The sequence below is a fragment of the Elephas maximus genome, chromosome 3 (genome assembly GCF_024166365.1).
Source record: "Elephas maximus indicus isolate mEleMax1 chromosome 3, mEleMax1 primary haplotype, whole genome shotgun sequence".
Classification (NCBI taxonomy): Eukaryota; Metazoa; Chordata; class Mammalia; order Proboscidea; family Elephantidae; genus Elephas; species Elephas maximus.
This window is the reverse complement of record NC_064821.1, coordinates 208,021,979-208,043,278: the sequence shown is the minus strand read 5'-3', so window position 1 is coordinate 208,043,278 and position 21,300 is coordinate 208,021,979. Positions and strand designations below refer to the sequence as shown.

General features: G+C 46.6%; 1 protein-coding gene across 1 annotated transcript in view; it reads left to right on the top strand.

The window, feature by feature from the left end:
• Positions 1-260: 260 nt before the first annotated feature.
• GPA33 (glycoprotein A33) overlaps positions 261-21,300 on the top strand; it is a 45,921-nt gene continuing 24,881 nt past the window's right edge. Inside the window, exons 1-2 of the mRNA XM_049881136.1 lie at positions 261-440; positions 20,177-20,331. Of these exons, the coding sequence (XP_049737093.1) occupies positions 398-440; positions 20,177-20,331 (198 nt within the window). The 5' untranslated portion in view covers positions 261-397. The remainder of the gene's footprint in view (positions 441-20,176; positions 20,332-21,300) is intronic.

The window sequence follows — 21,300 nt, the reverse complement described above, 5'->3', positions numbered from 1 at the left end:
GGCTTCAGAACGTTCCTCTGAGATGAAGTCCCTTTTTATTATACAGTAATAATTTCCTGTCAGTTAAAGAAGCCCACACCTTGAGGGGAAGCACAGGGCTCTGTACATCTGCAGGGGAAGTGACTGGTTCAAGGAGAAGGTGGCGAAGGTTCCTACTGGTGCCTTCTGTGGCGTGGGTGGGGCATAAGCCCAGGCCCACAGGTAAGCTTACCTGCCAGTTCAGCTGAGGGGTGGGGCATGTGGCCCAGACTGGACAGAGGTGGGTGGGAAGAGGGAGAACTGCAGTAACCTCAGGCTGGGCCAGGCCAGAGGCTGTTGTAGCTTTAACCAGTCAGCCAGGACCTGTGTGGTGCCTGCCAGTGCCAGGCTAGACTTGGGGCAGAGAAAAAGCAAGACCATGGTGGGGAAGATGAGGCCTGTGCTGTGGACACTCTGTGCCGGTGAGTAGGCCTCTCCTCCATCTAGCTCCCAGGGGTGGGTGGGATCAAGGGTGAAGTTCTCTCAGAGCCTCCCCATGGAGGAAGGGCCTCCAGTGACACAGTTGCGGTCCTGCTGGACTGAATTACAGGCTCTGTTTCAGGCAGCAGTTTCCAGACTAGTGCCCCGAATCAGAATGGTTTTTATTTGCTTATTAGTAAATAAAATTTCAGCCCATTTTAGAATGAAGAATTCATAATACTTTCAAGACTGTATTTTCTGATCCCAAACCAGTGCCTAGGGTCACACACAAGATCTGACAATGGGGGACAAAGCATTTGAAATCAAAGTTATCCCAGAAAATCCACTGCTATGTTTACTACCAAAGATTTAAATGTTGCCTTAAACCCAGAGAAAGAGACAATGATGAGTGATGTCATCAGCATTGCATACACGGAAAGTGAGGTACTGAAAGAAGATGCTACTTACCCAGTATTGTTGGTAAAAAGAAGAAAAGATTCAAACCTTAAAAAAAAATTGCAATAAACTAGAAAGGCTCTTCCGAAAGGCTAAAACTTAGCCCTTCTGATACTGTCACCACTGAAAACTCTCAAGAAGTAGATAGCTCTAGGAAAAAAAAAAAAAAAAATCAGACATTCTTTGCTCTAATAAACCAAACCCGGCACTGTTCAGTGGATTCTGACTCACAGCCACCCTATAAAACAGAGTAGAACTGCCCCATAGGGTTTCCAAGGAATGCCTGGTGGATTCGAACTGCTGACCTTTTGGTTAGCAGCCATCGCATTACCAGCGCTCCTTTGCTTTAACAATTGGATCCAAATCAATTGCTAGATGGGTTAGGATGGAAGCCTTGCTGTTAGGGTACCTAGGCTTGGGAAGGGAGTAGAATTGAGACAGAGAAGGTGAGAGATGGGGGGTTTGGGGGATTTTAGGGGCATCTTTGGTTCGGTATTTGGCTATGCTGAGAAATCTCATCAGCTTGCAAAAAATCCAGAAACTGTTGCAGGCTTCGGGAATCTGGCAAGAATGAGGAGGAAGCAAAGAGCTATACCAGGAAACAGGACCCAAAACCCCTTGGGGAGATGGGCCAGGAGGCTGTGTTTAAGAGGTCACTTTCTGCAAGTACGATCGCCACTGACCCAGCTCATTTCTCTCAGGTCCCCAGGCTGCCTCTCCTGCCAGATTTCTCAAAGCCCACCTTTGGGAGGGCAAAGAGGTGCTGGAGGAGGGCTGTCTCAAAGGGTTTGGAAGTAGACCTGGAAGAGATAAATCAGCTCAGGCTGGATCAACCCTTGCCCTGGGGTTCACTGACTGGGGGCAGAAAGCTGCTCGTCATCAGCTGAGATGGACTGGCTGGTTCATTCGCTCATCCAAACAAGTATTTACTGAGCACATACTTTGTGCAGGCACCACAGAAGCCAGGTTTTAGGGAAGAATTGGTTCATGGGCACAGGTGTAACCCTTATCTTGCCTTTGCCCTTCAGCATCCCATCCCAGGGCTTCTCGATATCCCAGCTGTTTTGCTTCTTGTGATATTGGTCACAGGCGTGAGGAGTCTGCAAGGACCACCATCATGAGTGAGCTTGTCTCAGCTATCAGACCCAGACAGGGAGGCTGCTTCAAGCTGAGGGAGGGCGGGAGGGAGGCTGAAAGGAAACACCACCAAGGCCTGGCTAGGCCAGAAGTCTATTCTGTGCCCCCTCCCACACCTACATTCCTGTATTTGTAGTCTGGCTGCAGCCCTGTGCACAAATTTAAAAAGTGAGTTTGGCTTAGGAAAAAAACCAAAACAAAATGCTCACCCAGCTCAGCACAAAAAGTGTCCTGAACTCTGAATTGCCTGGAGCAGGACATTTCGCCTCTTCCTGCCTGTGACCCCTGGGTGAACTCAACCAGGGGAACCAGTTCTTGGGCACGTTTTCCAGCCTCAGAGGGAGAAAGTCTTTTCTGATAGGGTGTGTCTTCAGCCCCCACCCCCTTCCCTCCAACCACCCAGCCAGCCCAGCCCAGGACAGGGTGCCCACACTGTTTCTCCCACAGAGTAAGGGGTGGGGCTGGAGCACTGGGCAGCGGACAGGACTCCCTGGGCACCATAAGGCACAGGGAGAGTTTGGCAATATGTGATGGTAAAATAGTCATTGCCATGAGCAGGTGAGCAGGGAAGGTCTTCAAGGATCAAACCTAAGAGCAACCAGAAAGCCCAGCCCACCACGCCTCCTCCTTTGCATATCTGGGAGGCAGAAGTTGTTTGCCCTTGAATAGAACTGCCCCAATAGGATTTTCTTGTTTATAATCTTTATGGTTTCCTGGGAGCCACTGGGTGGGTTTGAACTGGCCAGCTTTGCTGTTAGCAGCCAAGCTCTTAACCCTTGCACCACCAGGGCTCCTTGGGAGGTGGAGGTAGGGGCAGGAAAATTTAGGGAAGGCCTCCTGGAGAAGGGGGGTCTTGAGCTGGGTTCCAGAGGACCTACTGGCTTTTTTCTCTTCTTCCTTTTTCCATCTGAGAGGATCCTCGGGTCCGAACTTGCCTGGCAACAAGTCGGTTTCTGCTAATGACCTGGGCAGGGAAACACTAAGCTGATGAGGATAGGCCCCAGGGTTCCTGTTGGGCTTTGGGGAAACGGAAGATACCACACAAGGTTGTATCCAGAGGTTGCAGCTGTAAGACAGTACATTGTCTATAAAAAAATAGGGAATTTAAAAACAATAGTAAACCAAACTAAACCCATTGCTGAGTTGATTCTGACTCATAGTGACCCTATAAGACTGCCCCATAGAGTTTCCAGGGAACTGCTGGTAGATTCGATCTGCTGACGTTTTGGTTAGCTTCCGATCTCTTAACCACTGTGCCACTAGGATGCCAAAACAATAATAACACTGACTAAAAGTCCACTGTTTATTATCACATCTGCTAGCAATCCTAAGCCACATCAGCACAAAATACTCCTTCTTGCCAAGGCAGATGCTCCCATCCCTTCCTGCCTTGGCCCTCTTGTTGCCATCACATGCACTGGAGGGAGGGGCCAAACCACAGCCCCTCTTCCCTTCTGGCTGTTTCAAGCTGGGCAAATTACTTCTCCTCAATAAACCCCAATTTCCTAATCCGTGAAATGGAGTTAGTAATTGTACTTCCCATAGGGTCATTATGGATATTAAATGAGGTTATACATGTCAAGATCTTGGAATAATGCCTGACACATTAAAAAACAAAACAAAACAGTTGTTCTTGAGTCCACTTTGATGGTGACCCTATGTGTGTCAGAGCAGAACTGTGATCCATAGGGTTTCCAGTGACTGATTTTTTGGAAGTAGGTCACCAAACCTTTCTTCTGAGGCACGTCTAGGTGGACTTGAACCTCCAACCTTTCAGTTAGCAGCCGAGCCATTTGCACCACCCAGGGGCTCCAGCATATGATAAGCACTCCATAAACACCAGTTATTATTGTTGCTGTTGTTACTATCAGTGTGGCATGTGTAAGGTGCAGGAAATTAACTAGCCGTTGGTGATCACCTGTGAGCTCTGCTCCGGCAGACATGCGCCAAGTAGGGGAATCAGGGGTCACTGTGGGTGGAGCCCTAAGTTACCATCACAGAGTGCTGGGCCCGCACCTGCTGCTAGAGAAGATGTCCTAACTCATGTGCAGAACTAAGGCTCTTCCTCTCCTGGAACTTTTCAGCCACCAGACTCCATGACGGATTTGATGTGATAGAAGGTACAGATGCAGGGAAGCAGATGTATAAAGAAGAGCCCACCAGGAAAGCTCCAGAAAAAAAAAAAAAAGTCCCAAAGTAGCTCTGCCTGGAGCCACTAAAATCTTCCAAAACCTAATAAAACCCCCAAAAGTCCCACCTGCCTAGAACTAGAGGAAACCCCCTTGGCCCTTAAATTAGAAACATTAAGGAAAGTACTGCTTCAGAGAAATAAAGAAATCCATCATCTCAGAATATCGTACCGGTTGAGAAAATATGCATTTTTTTCTCCTCATCTAAAAAGTTTCAGTAAGCCCATAGATGAGCGATCCATGATGGATTTTGGTGGGGAGCTAAGTTCCCACGTTCCTGACTTTTTAAGACTGATCAAGCCATTTTAGAATCCTTCCCTAGAGCCACGATCCAGGAACAATTTTTCTAAATGTGTGGCCTTGCACTTGCCCACTTGAAGTGTCATGTCCCTGCTGGTCACACAGGCTTGGGGTGCACCCTGGTGTGCCCTGTCACTGTGACATGTCATAGCCCAGTGCCACCTGCGTGTTGAGTTGGGTGCACAGCGTGGCCCAAGTTGCACGGTTTATGGGGGCTCAGCCTCGGACATGCACATCTGATGATAATCAGATAAGAGAGTGGCCAGTTAATCCTGACCCTGAAAGGGGGGAATCCAGGCCAGAACCAGGGCGGTATCAACCTAAAGTCTACCTACAAGCCCAGCCTTCCATCTGCTCTGCAGCCCTGGGCTCTGTTGCCACTCCAGTCCCCAGGACCTGGCTCCCACGTGGGACCCAGGCACCACCTGCTCTGGGCCTGAGCACAAGTCAGAAGCTGGCACTCACAGGAAGGGCCCATGTGCAGAACAGGTTCAGGGGGAATCACACTGTCTCCTCACAGACACACAGCAGGTCCCAGCCCTAAAGGGGAGAGGATGTAACAGACGGTCAGTCAAAGAGGGCTATGTGTTCCATGGGCGAGGAGTGATGATTTAGGGCGTGGCCATCAACTCTGGCTGCCCATCAGAATCACCTGGATGTAGAAACACAGATGCTCAGTGCCCCCGACCTTCTGAATCTGAGTCCGGGGGCAGGATCTGGGCACCTCTCTGATCTTTAGAAAGCTCCCCACATGCTTCTGCTGTGCAGTCTAGGCTTAAAGTTAAATATTGGAGCTTGAGTAGAAGTCCGTTGGATGAGCTGTTGAAATAGTCTAGGACGATACTCTTCACCTGGGCTTCAGCTCAGTTTTGCACCTCCCCGAGTTACTGCCCAATCTCTGGCTTGGTACCTCAACTCAGGGGGCCCAACTGCAGATAGCCTCACAGCTAGTGCACGTACAAAGCACTGAGGATCTTCTTAAAATGACGCTGATTCATTAGGTTCAGGGTAGAGCCTGAGACTGCATTTCTAACAGACCCCAGGTGAGGCTGCTACTTGTGCAAGGATCACAGTTTGAAAAGCAAGACTCTAGAGAAGAATTGGCTCATGGGCACAGGTGTGATCCTAATCTTGCCTTTGCCTTTCAGCATCCTATCCCAGGGCTTCTCGATTCCCCAGCCATGTTGCCCATTGTGATGTCATTCACCAGAAGGCCCCAGTAAAATTGTGCCTGACTCAGCCTGTGCTTTACTCCTCGCAGTGTTTGGCCCTGCTCTTCTCTCCCACCTTTCGGAAACACTCTCTTCTGTTGGTTCCCATCATACACTTTCCCCTGGTTCTCCTCCTGCATTCCTGACCTGATTCTTCCGTGTCTCCTTTGCAGCCTCACCCTCCTTTGTCCTGCCATGAAATGTCAGAGCTCCTCACCCTTGGTCCTAGATGCTCTTCTCTTTCCACTCATCCACATCCACATTTTCAGTTACCACCCATGCCCAGTTGACTCATGAATTTCTATCTCTAAACCTGTCCACTCTTGAGCTGTTGTTATTGTTGTTAGGTGCCGTCAAGTCGGTTCCAACTCATAGCGACCCTATGCACAACAGAACGAAACGCTGCCCAGTCCTGAGCCATCCTTACAATCATTGTTATGCTTGAGCTCCTTGTTGCAGCCACTGTGTCAATCCACCCCATTGAGAGTCTTCCTCTTTTCCTCTGACCCTGTACTCTGCCAAGCATGATGTCCTTCTCCAGGGACTGATCCCTCCAAACAGCATGTCCAAAGTACGTAAGACGCTGTCTCACCATCCTTGCCTCTAAGAAGCATTCTGGTTGCACTTCTAAGACAGATTTGTTCGTTCTTTTGGCAGTCCATGGTATATTCAACATTCTTCGCCAACACCACAATTCGAAGGCATCAATTCTTCTTCGGTCTTCCTTATTCACTGTCCAGCTTTCACATGCATATGATGTGATTGAAAATATCATGGCTTGGGTCAGGCGCACCTTAGTCTTCAAGGTGACATCTTTGCTCTTCAACACTTTGAAGAGGTCCTTTGCAGCACATTTGCCCAATGCAATGTGTCTTTTGATTTCTTGACTGCTGCTTCCATGGCTGTTGATTGTGGATCCAAGTAAAATGAAATCCTTGACAACTTCAGTCTTTTCTCCGTTTATCATGATATGGCTTATTGGTCCAGTTGTGAGGATTTTTGTTTTCTTTATGTTGAGGTGTAATCCATACTGAAGGCTGTGGTCTTTGATCTTCATTAGTAAGTGCTTCAAGCCCTCTTCACTTTCAGCAAGCAAGGTTGTGTCATCTGCATAATGCAGGTTATTAATGAGTCTTCCTCCAATCCTGATGCCCCGTTCTTCTTCATATAGTCCAGCTTCTTGGATTATTTGTTCAGCATACAGATTAAATAGGTATGGTGAAAGAATACAACCCTGACACATACCTTTCCTGACTTTGAACAGTATACCGTTGTTCTGTCCAAACAACTGCCTCTTGATCTACGTAAAGTTCCTCATGAGCACAATTAAGTGTTCTGGAATTCCCATTCTTCGCAATGTTATCCATAATTTGGTATGATCCACACAGTCGAATGCCTTTGCGTAGTCAATAAAACACAGGTAAACATTCTTCTGGTATTCCCTGCTTTCAACCAGGATCCATCTGACATCAGCAATGATATCCCTGGTTCCATGTTCTCTTCTGAAACCAGCCTGAATTTCTGGCAGTTCCCTGTCAATACACTGCTGCAGACGTTTTTGAATGATCTTCAGCAAAATTTTGCTTGCATGCGATATTAATGATATTGTTCTATAAGTTCCACATTTGGTTGGATCACCTTTCTTGGGAATAGGCATAAATATGGATTTCTTCCAGTCAGTTGGCCAGGAAGCTGTCTTCCATATTTCTTGGCATAGACGAGTGAGCACCTCCAGCGTTGCATCTGTTTGTTGAGACATCTCAATTAATACTCCATCATTTCCTGGAGCCTTGTTTTTCACCAATGCCTTCAGTACAGCTTGGACTTCTTCCTTCAGTACCATCGGTTCCTGATCATATGCCACCTCTTGAAATGGTTGAATATCGACTAATTCTTTTTGGTATAATGACTCTGTATTCCTTCCATCTTCTTTTGATGCTTCCTGTGTTGTTTAATATTTTCCCCATGGAATCCTTCACTATTGCAACTCGAGGCTTGAATTTTTTCTTCAGTTCTTTCAGCTTGAGAAACAGCGAGCCTGTTCTTATTTTTTGGTTTTCCATCTCCAGCTCTTTGCATATGTCATCATAATATTTTACTTTGTCTTCTCAAGAGGCCCTTTGAAATCTTCTGTTCAGTTCTTTTACTTCATCAATTCTTCCTTTTGCTTTAGCTGCTCGACAATCAAGAGCAAGTTTCAGAGTCCCTCTGACATCCGTCTTGGTCTTTTCTTTCTTTTCTGTCTTTTCAGTGACCTCTTCCTTTCTTCATGGATGATGTCCTTGATGTCATTCCACAACTTGTCTGGTCTTCGGTCACTGGTGTTCAATGCGTCAAATCTATTCTTGAGATGGTCTCTAAATTCAGGTGTGATATACTCAAGGTCATATTTTGGCTCTCGTGGACTTGCTCTGATTTTCTTCAGTTTCAGCGTGAACTTGCATATGAGCAATTGATGGCTGGTTCCGTAGTCGGCCCCTGGCCTTGTCCTGACTGATGATATTGAGCTTTTCCATCGTCTCTTTCCACAGATGTAGTCAATTTGACTTCTGTGTGTTCCATCTGGCAAGGTCCATGTGTATAGTCACCATTTATGTTGGTGAAAGAAGGTATTTGCAATGAAGAAGTCGTTGGTCTTGCAAAATTCTATCATTCCATCTCCGACACTGTTTCTATCACCAAGGCCATATTTTCCAACTACTGATCCTTCTTCTTTGTTTCCAACTTTAGCATTCCAATCGCCAGTAATTATCAATGCATCTTGACTGCATGTTCGATCAATTTCAGACTGTAGCAGCTGATAAAAATATTCTATTTCTTCATCTTTGGCCCTAGTGGTTGGTGCGTAAATTTACGCTCTTGAGCTAGAGACCCACAATCCCAACAGGCCACTTGATTCCCAACTTAGATGTCTCAAAAGCACTTCAGACTCAGAAACGGAAAACCAAACCCATGATATTTTTCTCCAAATCTAGTTCCTTTCCAGTGATTTCTATCTCAATGAATGGAAATCCCTCCTTCCTGGAACAAAAGCCAGAAGCCTAGTGTAAAGATGGTGTGGTGGAGGCGTCTGACCTTCTCTAACTTCCCAAGGGAGAAGAATCATCATTGGCGTCAACATCCCAAGGCTGACTCCTCTGAGGCGGAAGTCAGACATGTTTCCGTCTGCCAACCTTTTTACCAATTCTGACACTAACCATCCCTCCCACGGCACTCTCTGCTTCTTTGCTGGGTTTGATAATTCATTGCCATGGCCACACAGAACTCACAGACCATACTCACAGTTACGGGGTTTATTAGGCTAGTAACAAGTTACGATTCAGGTGGAGGAATGCTCAGGATACAGCTCTTCCATCAGGACAGCCTCTTCTCAGCCATGCTGCAGGCACATCTCTCTCCGGCCCTTGGCCCCTTGGGCTTCTTGGGCTGGCCCAGCCTTTGCCCTGCTCAACCAAGTGTTACAAAGCTCTTGTAGCTCTGCTGATAAGTGCCCAGAGGCAATCTACCAGGAAGCCTCCTGCCTGAAGGCATTCAGCTTTCTCACTCTGTGGGTCTGCACACCCACTGTAACCACCTTGCGCCATGGTCCAGGAAGCCCACTGTGCCGTTTCCTGCTAGTCTTTTAGTTTTGCTGCTGCCATTTATCTGCCACTGCTTCTCATCATCTCTCACCATCTCCAGTGTTACAACTCTCTGTCTCCTGGTCTAGGAGGTTCTCAGCACATAGATCCTGGGTCCAAAGGATGCACTCTGCTCCCAGCTCTTCTTTCTTGGTGGTAGGAGACCCTCTCCCCCCACCCCCCACTATGGTATTGACTCTCTTTTAAGCCTAAAAGAATAGCAAAACTAACCAATCCACTTGTTAGGATTCCATACACTGTATTTGCATGGTCTCACTTCTTTCTGTCAACATTTGCTTATCATGGTCCCTTTCCAGAGTTTGACAGGTAAGGGTATCTAACTAGGGAAATAGATTTATCCTGCAGGTTAAAGGAAGACTTGCTCAATGCACCTTCCTTCCCTCCCAGACATCATTAGCATTTTAGCAGGAGCTCCAGTGCCTTGACTCAAAGACCTACTACTAAACAGTGGGAATTTCAGCATTGAGATGGTTGGTAGAGGACATCTCTGACTTGGAGATGAAGTTGAGTTGCCCTGCAAACCTCCCCACACTGGCAGCACTCAGGTCTGATCCCTGTCTCCTCTCTGCCTGCCGGCCCCTGCCCGAGCCACCCTCTCTGCCCCAGGACACCAATGGTCACACTTAGAGCCTCCCACTTCCTGAAACTGCCTCCCTCTCCTCTGCTACCCAGTGGACTTTGGCTCCTTCCTCATTTTCTGCCCTGGTGAGTCAGGGATGCCATAAACATCTGGCAGGGTGACAGACAGACACTTTCAGTTCGGACCATCACAAAGGTCACTGGGAGAGGAGACTGAAAGCCAGGAGTGGGCCCACGACTGCTCTAGCGCTCTCTGCCCCACAGGCCCACCAGCTTATCTGCACACAGGGGACAGGAGGCTAATCCTCCACCTGTGTCCTAGCCCCTCCCCTCCCTGGCTGGGACTTCTCATCTCTCTTCTATTTTCAGCCTCTTCTAGGAGCTCCTTTCCTGTGGCCTAGTCTGCAAGCCCTGAGGGAAACAAAGGAAGCTTCTCCAGACCCTTAGTGCCCTCTGTTTCAGCATTCTCATGCTCTGTTAGGCAAGCTCCTTGACAAAATCGGCTTCCCTCACGCTGCACTTGTCACCTCCCATGCAGCCTTACCAAACTGTAACATGGTTTTACAGCCACAAGAGTGCTGTGTTTGGTGCAGAACGTCTGGGAAATAAAAGCCCACAAAGAAGAAACCCAAAATTGCCCACGATCCCAGAATTCAGAAGCAGTCATTAGTAATCTTGTTATATTTTCTACGAGAATCTATTCTCTCTGTGATTATTTGTATGGAGTTGGGATGCTGTTGTATACACTGTTTTGCAACCTGTTTTATTTCCTTACATACACAAGTTCAACCTAGTAAATTCAATCTCTTGGCGACGTCTGAAATCCTACCCCTCAATAAGCCTTTCCATTAAAATGTATCTTCCTGGGAGCAGCAGGGCTCCTCACTTCCCCCCTCCCTTCCCTTTACACTTGCACCTTAATGCATCATTAGGTTCCATTAGGATATCGGCTGGAGACCCCCGTGTGTCAGAGTAGAACTGCGATCCACAGAGTTTTCAATAGCTGACTTTTCGGAAGCAGATTCCCACACACCTCTGGGTAAACTGAAACCTCCAACCTTTTAGTAAGCTATCAAGCGAGTTAGTTGTTTGTACCATGGGGTCACCAGGAGTCAGTTTCGACTTGATGGCCACTGGCACTGATACAGTGGCTGACAGTGGCCTTTCTCTACTTCCTGGGCAGGGATCATGCCACTATCATTCAGTTGGCATGGTCTTAGTTAGTCCCCAGCTCTGTGCAGATGTCTTGGGGGTGAAGGCAAGGCACGTGGTAGGTACAAGAGCAACCTGAGACTCAAACCCTTCTCAATGGAGCATGCCAGCTGGCGAGGAGAGGAGGCCTGCACACATAGACGACAACGAATAAGAATGAAGTGTGCGTGGTGTAAAAACTGCCTGAAGCACTTCGGAAAAGCCAGCCAGCAGTAAGGGCTTGGGTCCTAGCTGGGCAGTGAGGGCTGGGGTGGTCCTGGCTAGTCAATGGGGGCTGGGGTGGTTCTGGCTGGTCAATGGGGGCCGGGGTGGTCCTGCCTGGGCAGTGAGGGCTGGGTGGTCCTGGCTGGACAGTGGGGGCTGGGGTGGTCCTGGCTGGGCAGTGGGGGCTGGAGAGGTCCTGCCTGGGCAGTGAGGGCTGGGTGGTCCTGGCTGGACAGTGGGGGCTGGGGTGGTCCTGGCTGGGCAGTGGGGGCTGGAGTGGTCCTGGCTGGGCAGTGGGGGCTGGAGTGGTCCTGGCTGGGCAGGGAGAGCTGGGGTGGTCCTAGCTGGGCAGGGAGAGCTCGGGTGGTCCTGGCTGGGCTCCTGGGAAGGTGGATGTAAGCACACCTCTGATAATTTCTCCAGTGCCTCCAACTACGGTAGGGCTTTACCAGGCTGTAGGCAAAATTCACTGAATGGATCTAAATCTACAGGTTTCTAATGAGCCATGTTGTTGAACAAACAGCCCAACGAACTTTTGTTAAGTTCTGAGCCCCCTACCTCTCATTCCCTTGGGCCCATTCCCACCTCAGGACAAACCAGCCAGCAAGGGTGAGCTGCCTGGCTCTTTCCAGAGACTAGCACTTTCTCAGCACCAAAGTATGCTATCTAGCCCTGAGCAGGCGGGGTCCCTTCTGGTTTCCAGCACCTCCTCCCTAAGACTGTGGTTTCTCAGAGCAAATGGATTTTCCTAAGTGGAGGCATTGCTGCCTGTTTCCCAAGAGTTCCCATAATGTGCTGTGTATACCTCAAACAGCCAGTTCCATCAAGCATTTCATTATCTTCTTCGGATATATTACTTTCCTTTTGGCTCTCAAGAGACAGTTTATTATCTTCTTAACAAACCTTAATTATTTACGAGCAATCACTCCCACCTCCTTAGGGAGGTTAAATGACCTATTTCAGTCTGGGGCATCCTGCGGGTTCGGCAACCCCTCTTAGGGCTCCATTGGTCCTTTATTTGATTTTTGGGCAATTTCTAAGGGCCCTGAGTGGCACAGATAGTTTGTGCTTGACTACTAACCTAAACGTTGGTGGTTCAAACCTACCCAGCAGTGCCGTGGAAGAAAGCCCTGGTGATCTGCTTCCATAAATATTACAGCCAAGAAAACCCTGTGGAGCAGCTCTACTCTGTAACACGTGAGGTCTCCATGAGTCGGAATCGAATTGATAACAATGGGTTTAGTGTTTTTGGGCTTTGGGGAATGTAAAAATGATGTAAGGGTGGTGTCTGACCTCCTCTAATTTCAATGGGGAAGGAGAATCAAGATCCATAGCCCAAGGCTGACTCCTATGAAGTGGAGGTTAGACAGGCCTCCTCTCTCCGCCATTTTTACCAACTCTGACGCCAACCATCCCTCCCACAGCACTCTGTACTTCTCTGCTGGGTTCGATAATTCATCACAATGGCCACACAGAGCTCACAGACCATACTCACACTTATGGGGTTTATTAGGGAAGTAACAGTTTACAATTTAGGTTCAGGAACACTCAGGATACAGTTCTTCCATCAGGACAGTCTCTTCCCAGCCGTGCTCACAGGCAGGCCTCTCCCTGGCCCTCAGCCTCTCCCTGGCCCTTAGCCTCTGCCCTGCTTAAGCAAGTGTTACAAAGCTCTTTTAGCTCTGCTGATCAGTACCTGGAGGCACCATGCTCCACCAGTAAGCCTCAGCCAGAAGGCGCTCAGCTCTGACTCTGACGGTTGGCAAACCAAGCTCTACCAAGTGCCCGGAGGCACTCTATTTCTCCAGCAAGCCTCCTGCACAAAGGCACTCAGCTTTCTCACTCTGTGGGCTGGGAAGCCCACCACGCTGTGTCCTGCTAGTCTCTTCTGCCAGTGTTTCTCCGCCACCGCTTCTTGCTGTCTTCAATGTTATAGCTTGCTCTCTTTTTCTGTCTCTCTTGATCTCCTGGTTCCAGGAGCTTCTCAGCACAGGGATCCTGGATCCAAAGAATGCGCTGTACTCTTGGCCCGTCTTCCTTGGTGGTGATGAAATCCTCTCCTTCCAGCCTCTGGGATGGCTCATTTCAAGCCCAGCGGGATGGAAAATTTACCAATCCCTTTGGCACCCTATTTTCACAGTCCCATCCAATCACTTGTGTGGGAGTTACAAGACCACACAAAAGCGATCCATCCATCACACTTCAGGGAATTTCTAACAGTCTGTGAGATAGGTTCTTCCACCAAGTCTCTTTGATTGTAAATCCTACCCATCCTTTAAATTAAAATTCTCTATTCATTCAAGTACTGTATCAAAGAGCTCTTATTGAGCACCACCTATGTGTTAAGCACTTCATTGAGCCCTGGGGATATGAAGATGAAGAAAAAACAGTATGGCAGAGAAGAAAGATTTCCCATTATAGAATGCTTGCATAGTTCTTGTATGCGTAGGGTAAAATGTTTAAATACGTTAAGTCAGTCAACCCTCATAACAATCCTATGAGTCAGATAATATTAGTACTCTCATTTTACAGTTGAGGAAAATGAGGCACAGAGAGGTTAATTAAGTTGCCCAAAGTTTCACAGCTGGGGAAAGTAAGAATGAAGATGCCGGCCTGGCACTTTGGCTCCAGAGTCTGTGCTCTTGGTCCCTCTGTCATATTGCATAATAGTTGCATGAGAGAGTACTCATGAGAGAGTCGGTGGCACAAAGGCAGAGTAATCAGCTCTGCTGGGGAGAGTTAGGACATTGCCTCTAGGACAACACGTGTGTTCCGACTGTCTCCCTAGCAGACTACTATATTGCAGGGCGATTTTACGCTTCCTTCTTTGCAGGTGAAAGCACTTGCCCTTCTAACTTGTGTAGCCCTGGGAAGTTTGACATGTCAGTCAGTTGTAAGTTATTAACAGCTTACAGTGAATTAGCTTATCAGATGGGAGCTGTTCCTTTGAGGCAGATGCTGAGAGCTAAGCCTTGAGAAGGAAGGAGAGTCGGGGAATGAGGAAGAAGAAAGAATACTTCTGTAGCGTGAGGAACACAGCGCAAACGAAGCAACAGGGTGCAGTTACTTGCAGGAGGGTGGGCTCTGGGCAACTAGAAAGGTGATACCCACTATGAACCCCCTGCAAGGAAGGAGAAAGGATAGTAGCCGGAAGGCTCTAGAAACGAACTTCTCCACTTCCCAGTTTTCCAATAACTGATTAGAGGTCCTGGCTGGAGCTTTTCTCTCATCCACTGAATAGGAATGCAGAGATCCCAGAGAAAAGAAAACAACACTCTCAATGCTCATAAACATGCTCAAAAAACCCACTGCCATTGAGTTGATTCTGACTCGTAGCGGCCCTATAGGACGGAGTAGAACTGCCCTATAGGGTTTCCTAGGCTGTAACCTTTACGGAAGCAAATTGCCACATCTTTCTCCTAAGGAGCATCTGGTGGGTTCAAACAGCTGAGCTTTTGGTTAGCAGCTGAGTGCTTAACAACTGTGTCACCAGGGATCCTTGGTAATAACATAAAGCTTGTGAAAAGAAGGGAAATGAACTGAGTTTATTCCAGATAGAGGTGAGAAAGCCTCTGATCATATGATGGGAAATTATTTTGGGAATCAAGCCAAATGCCTCCATTGTCAGTTTTCATGGATTGAATTGTGTCCCCCAAAATATGTGTGAGCCTGGTGAGGCTTTGATTCCCAGTATTGTGGGTCTGTCTTCCATTTTGTCATATGATGTAACTATCCTACAGTTTGTGTGTTGTAAATTCTAACCTCTGTATGTTAGTGAGGAAACCCTGGTGGCGTAGTGGTTAAGTGCTATGGCTGCTAACCAAAGGGTTGGCAGTTCGAATCCGCCAGGCGCTCCTTGGAAACTCTATGGGGCAGTTCTACTTCGTCCTGTAGGGTTGCTATGAGTCGGAATTGACTCGATGGCAGTGGGTTTGGGTGGTTTATATGTTAGTGAGGCAGGCTCAGTGTGGGGTGTATGAGTCACTGCCTTACAAGAGGACGTGACTCAAGACACACTCTTACTCAAGCCACACCCTCCTTTGAGTCACACCCTTACTCAAGCCACACTCTTACTGAAGTCACGCCCTTGCTTGTGCCACACCCTTACTTAAGTCACACCGTTACTCGAATTGCACACTTACCTGAGTCACGCTGTTGCTTGAGTCACACCCTTACTCAAGTCACACCCTTGCTTGAGTCACTCCCTTACTTAAGTCACATTCTTGCTTGAGTCATACCTTTACTTAAGTCACATTCTTACTTGAGTCACACCCTTACTCAAGTCACACCCTTACTTGAGTCACACCCTTACTCAAGTCACACTCTCACTCAATTCACACCCTTACTTGAGTCACACTGTTTCTTGAGTCATACCCTTACTCAAATCACACCCTTGCTTGAGTCACACCCTTACTTAAGTCACATCTTTAGCCAAAGGAGCTACATCTTTATCCTCCAAGAAAAGATAACCATCCCTGGAGCAGCTCAGACCTCAGCATAACTGTCGGGAGGAGCAGCGGAAGCAGAGCTATCTTGGTCTCAAAGGGTAGGGCCATGGCCTCTGGGGTTTCAAATGATGAGGCCACAGCCTAGTGGGTTTCAAAGAGTTGGGTTTTCACTAGGTCAGTTCTGGAATGTGGGGCTGCTGTTAAGGTGTGGCAGGGGGATGGGCCACCACACAAAGCAGAGGGGGCAGGGCTGCCATGACCGAGAGACAGAATGGGCCTTCCTGAGGCTGAGGGGGTGGAGTCACCACTCAGATGCACTGGAAGATTGGGGCTGCCCAAAGCCTAGGGAGCAGAGTTGTTCTCCCAGAGGGCCTGGAAGGCAGAGCTGAAGCCGAGGGCCCAGGGGCCTTCACCCGGAATCCAGAGTGTGGAGGGTGGGGCCATTGCCTAGATGGTCTCAGAGAACAGAGGATTATTTTTAAGCCTTGAGAGCTAATGTAACTTGTTCTGCTGGGTTTTGGGTTTGCTGGTGCCTATTAGCCCTTCTTTCCCTCCAATTTCTCCCATTTCTAATGCAAATGCATACCTTGTACCTGTTCCACCATTGTATTTTGGAAGCAGATGACCTGTATTGTAGATTTCACAGGTTCTCAGATGAAGAGGAGTTTTGCCTCAGGGTGGAATATGCCTAATTTCTCACTCATATTTGATTTAGATGATTCAGAAGATGAGATTTTGGACGTGGAGTTGACTTAAGACTTTTGGAATGATGTGATGGGGTAAATGTGTTTTGCATGTGGAAAGGAAATGAATGTGGGGGACCAAAGCGTGAAATGTCATGGATTTAATTAGGCCCCTCCCAAAAAAGTGTCAACTTGGCTAGGCCTTGATTCCCAGTATTGTCTGGTTGTCCTCCATTTTGTGATCTGATGGAATTATCCTCCACTTTGTGATGTGTTGTAAATCCTAACTTCTATATGTTAATGAGGCGGGTTCAGTGTGGGGTGTATCCTGAGTCATCGCCTTACAAGAAGATGTGACTTGAGTCACATCCTTACTTAAGTCACACCCTTACTCAAGTCACAGCCTTGCTTGAGTAACACCTTTTATCTTACAAGAGATAAAATGAGAGAGAAGTGAGCAGAGAGGAGAGGGACATCACTACCACCAGGAAAGAACCTAGGAACCTCCTGGACCCAGGGGAAGATTGATGCCAAAAGACACTGAGAGCTCCAAGATCCACAGATGTTGAAAGGAGACAAGGACCTTCCCCCAGAGCCAACAGACAAAGCATTCCCCTAGAGCTGGTCCCCTGAATTCAGATTTCTAGCCTCCTGACTTTGACAGAATAACTTTCTTTTCATTAAAGCCATCCACTTCTGGTATTTCTGTTATAGCAGCACTAGATAACTAAAACACTGGTAATGTCAGAACAAGAGGATATAGACATAATCAGTGGCAAGGATTTAGGTTAGCTATGGAAGATTTTTTTTTTATGGAAGAGTCCACAATTCCTGGGGGTGCAGTGGTTAAATGCTTGGTGGCTAAAGGAAAGTGGCTCCACTGGAGAAAGATGTGGCAGTTTGCTTCCAGAAGGATTACAGCCTTGAAAACCCTGAGGCAGTTCTACTCTGTCCTGTAGGGTTACTATTGATCCAAATCAACTCGACAGGAATGGGTTTGGGTTTTTTTTGTATGGAAGAGTCTGAGGAGCTAGAGCTGGATAAAGACATGTGAGGGCCCCAAACACTGATAATCTGTGGTGCCCCCTCCCCTGCTTAATAACACATTTGAAAGGGAAATGTGAGTTATACGTATCTATACATACATATATATATGCACATACATGTATATGTGTGTGTGTCTTAGCTATCCATGATGTAACTTTTTAAAAAATATGACTATAATATTAGTGATTGAACTCAAAAGTGGCATATGCCATTTTAGTGGAATGAGATGAACTGGATTATAAAAATTTTAGTAGGTGTGGGGTACTAAGATTTTTACTATATCCCACATTTTCTACAAAAAGAATATTCCACATATTCTACAAAAAAGAAAATGAGTCAGAGAACTTAGTTGATTGAACCATCAACGTAAAATTCTGTTGATCTCCCACAGCAAAAAAATTGACTTTCACCAATTTTGCTTTAAATGGCTCATACTTCAATTTCGATGCTTATTTCATAGTAAATGCTAGAATTATAAATGAACAAATGAAAAGATGTCATAAAAGAAAATTTAATGATCAGAAAACATATTACAACAAAATGCTATGTTCTATTTATAGATGGATGTTTTATCTCTAACATGTTATAATTAAACACATTTCTTTCTATCCTGCTCTTATAAATTTTTCAATGATTTTTTTCATTAAGCTGCTAAACAATATATACTTCCATACATAGTAAGGATAGTGAGTGAGTCTTTTTTGAATCATTGTTGTACGCTCACTTTTCCTCGTGTCCTATCTGCTTGGCATCTATGGGTCTTTGCTTTGGACAACTGGTCCACCTATTTTGTTGATGCCATAAGTACGTGCTTACCTTGCTTATCGGGCAATCTGCCCCTGAAAAAGAGCCATGGTGGCCTAACAGTTAAGTGCTCAGCAACTATCTGAAAGGTTGGTGGTTAGAACCCACCCAACAGCTGCATGAGAGAAAGACGCGACCATCTGCCCTGGTAAATATTACAGCCTAGAAAACCCTATAGGGCAGTTCTACTCTGCCACATGGTGTCGCTATGAGTCAGAATCAACTCAATGGCACCTAACAAAAAAAACAACATGGAAGAGTCCAGGAGTCCCTGAATGGTGCAAATGGTTAAGCACTCCATTACTAGTCGAAAGGTTGGTGGTTCATCTCCACCCAGAGGCACCTCTAAAATGTCATGAGCTTGAAAACCCTATGGAGCAGTTCTAATTTGCACACATGGGGTTGCTATAAATTGGAATCAACTTGACGGCACAACATAGAAGATTCCCAGTGATGACTGTCAATATGATGTTCTTAAATACAGGATAAATTCACATCTAGGATTATAGGAAATGTAAGTGTACCCCAGAGCACAGGATCAGTCTTTTAAGAGTCTTCTCCGGTTTACAAATAACATGTAAATGGGGCTTGTCTGTATGAGCACTTTCTTATCCATTCATTTCAATCTCTTCCCTCATAAATCTATTACCATAAGATGATTTTAACTCACTGTTATAATGATCTCTAAAACTGATGTATTCTTTAATTGCAATACTAGCAATTACTAGTCCTTTCTGGTGATGGGTGGTTGTCGCTTGTGATTAACTTCTACCAAGGATGTACCTCAACAACAGACTATGGAAGGAAAAAGTGGAAGTGGTTCAATATGAAAAGATAGATATAATAATAACTATCATTTATGGAGGACTTAATGTGGATTAGGAACCATGCTCAACCAATATTTCATGTCATTTAATCCTCATACAACCCATTTTTCAAGTGAGGTATCTGTGGCATGGAGAGTTTAAGTCAGTTGCTTGAAGTTATAAATAAAGGAACTAGAAACCCACCTGAGGCGTCTGGCTCCAGAGCCTGTGCACTTGAACTCAATGCAATGCTACTTCGGGGAAAGGCAAAGGTGGGGCTATGCAGTAAGTACGGAGTGGTACAGACATGGGGAATCAAAGTATCAAAGGGACGCTTCTGAATTTGAGGAAAGGGAGAGTTGAGAGAGGAAAAGAACAGGTAGTTGAGTGGTTCACTGGAGAATATTGCCCTCCTGGGAAGGTGAAGTGCAGTGCAGAGTCCTGGATCAAGCTCCCCCAGCCTGTTTCCTTTGGCAGAATCTCACTTCTGATAAAGATGAGTCACCTGAGAGCTGTGAAGTGCTCGCAAACATGGGGTGTTGTTTCTATGCAGTTACCAGCTGTGTTAGGGTTCTCTAGAGAAACAAATCAGCGATACATATGTATATAGGGAGAGAGAAGTTTACTTCAAGGAATTGGCTTACACAAATGTGAGGAGCTGACAAGCCCAAAATCTGTAGGTCAGGCAGCAGGCTGAAGACTCGTGCACAGGTCTTGGAACTGGTTTGTTCCAATTAGAATCCCTGCACAGAACGTATTATGGATGTTAATTGACTCATGATTGTAATTTTTTTGTGATGCTGAGGGAGGGAGATGGAGAGACCAAGGTACATGTGTTTGTCCTCCTCCATCTTGGAGAAGAGCTGGTGTGCCATGGCCGAGATCACTGTTGTAGCATGTGATATGTAGCTGTGTTTGGAGGAGAAAGCGTGTCTCTAGGATCCCATAGAGGTTCCTTAGGCCACGAGTGGGTATGACCTTGTCATTTACATCTTCCTCCCACTTTCTGCTTTCTTTCCAGTCTGGATGACTGTCAATGCCATCTCTGTGGAAACACCCCAGGAGGCTCTTCGGGCTGCCCGGGGACACAATGTCACGCTCCCCTGCACCTACCGAACTTCTGCCTCTGACCGAAATGGATTTATCCAATGGGATAAGCTGCTAATGACTCATACAGTAAGGATTCTTAACAGTTTGGGGTCATTTGGGGAGTTATTATCACCCAACTGCAACCTCTTCACGGAGTCCCTGGGTGGTGCAAATGGTTAAGCACTCAACCACTAGCCAAAATGCTGACCGTTTGAACCAACCCAGAGGCTCCTTGGAAGACAGGCCTGGTGATCTGCTTGAAAAGGTCCCAACCTTGAAGACCCTATAGAGAAATTCTACTCTGTACACAGGGAGTCACCGTGAGTTGGAGTCGACTGGATGGCAACTAAAAACAACATCATTACCTCTTGGGGGAACACTAGAAAGGCCTTCAATAAATACTAGGTGGAATGAATGTTAGCAGCCAGCCTGGGTGGATTGGATGGGGAAGGAGCAGAAATTTCATGCATCAATAAATGCAGGACCCAGGGAAGGCTGGATTATGTCACCTTTCTTTTGAGGGGTGGCAGGGAAGTCACCTGCTTTAATGTATCTTTCCATTAGCCAGTCTCATATGTTTTAATTTGTACTATTTAAATAATTTAAAGTCATTTCTTTTGATTAGCATAGCCATCTCCCTGAGACCAAATTTTATTTTATAGTCTAGGTTTTTTATTTTTCCTTTTTGCCTCTTGGGAGGTGTAGGAGAGATTTTATTTTTTATTTCTGTTTTTGAATTGATAACGTAATTCCATGGTGCAAACATTAAAACATCATAAAAATTGTGCATTGGGAAATCTCATTTCCATTCTCCCGTTTCTGTCACACCATCCCTCCCCCGGGCTCTCTTCCCTTGACCCTCTGCTCACCCCACCAGAAGATTTCCACTGACTGCTGTTTGAAATCCAGGAACCTATATTTTCACTAACACTGGTTGCTTTTGAGTAGTCTCTGGGTGACTCAAACAAGTAAGTGATTAACTACTAACTGAAAGGTTGGTGGTTCAAACCCATCCTGGGGTGCCTTGGAAGAAAGGCCTGGCAAACTAATTCTGAA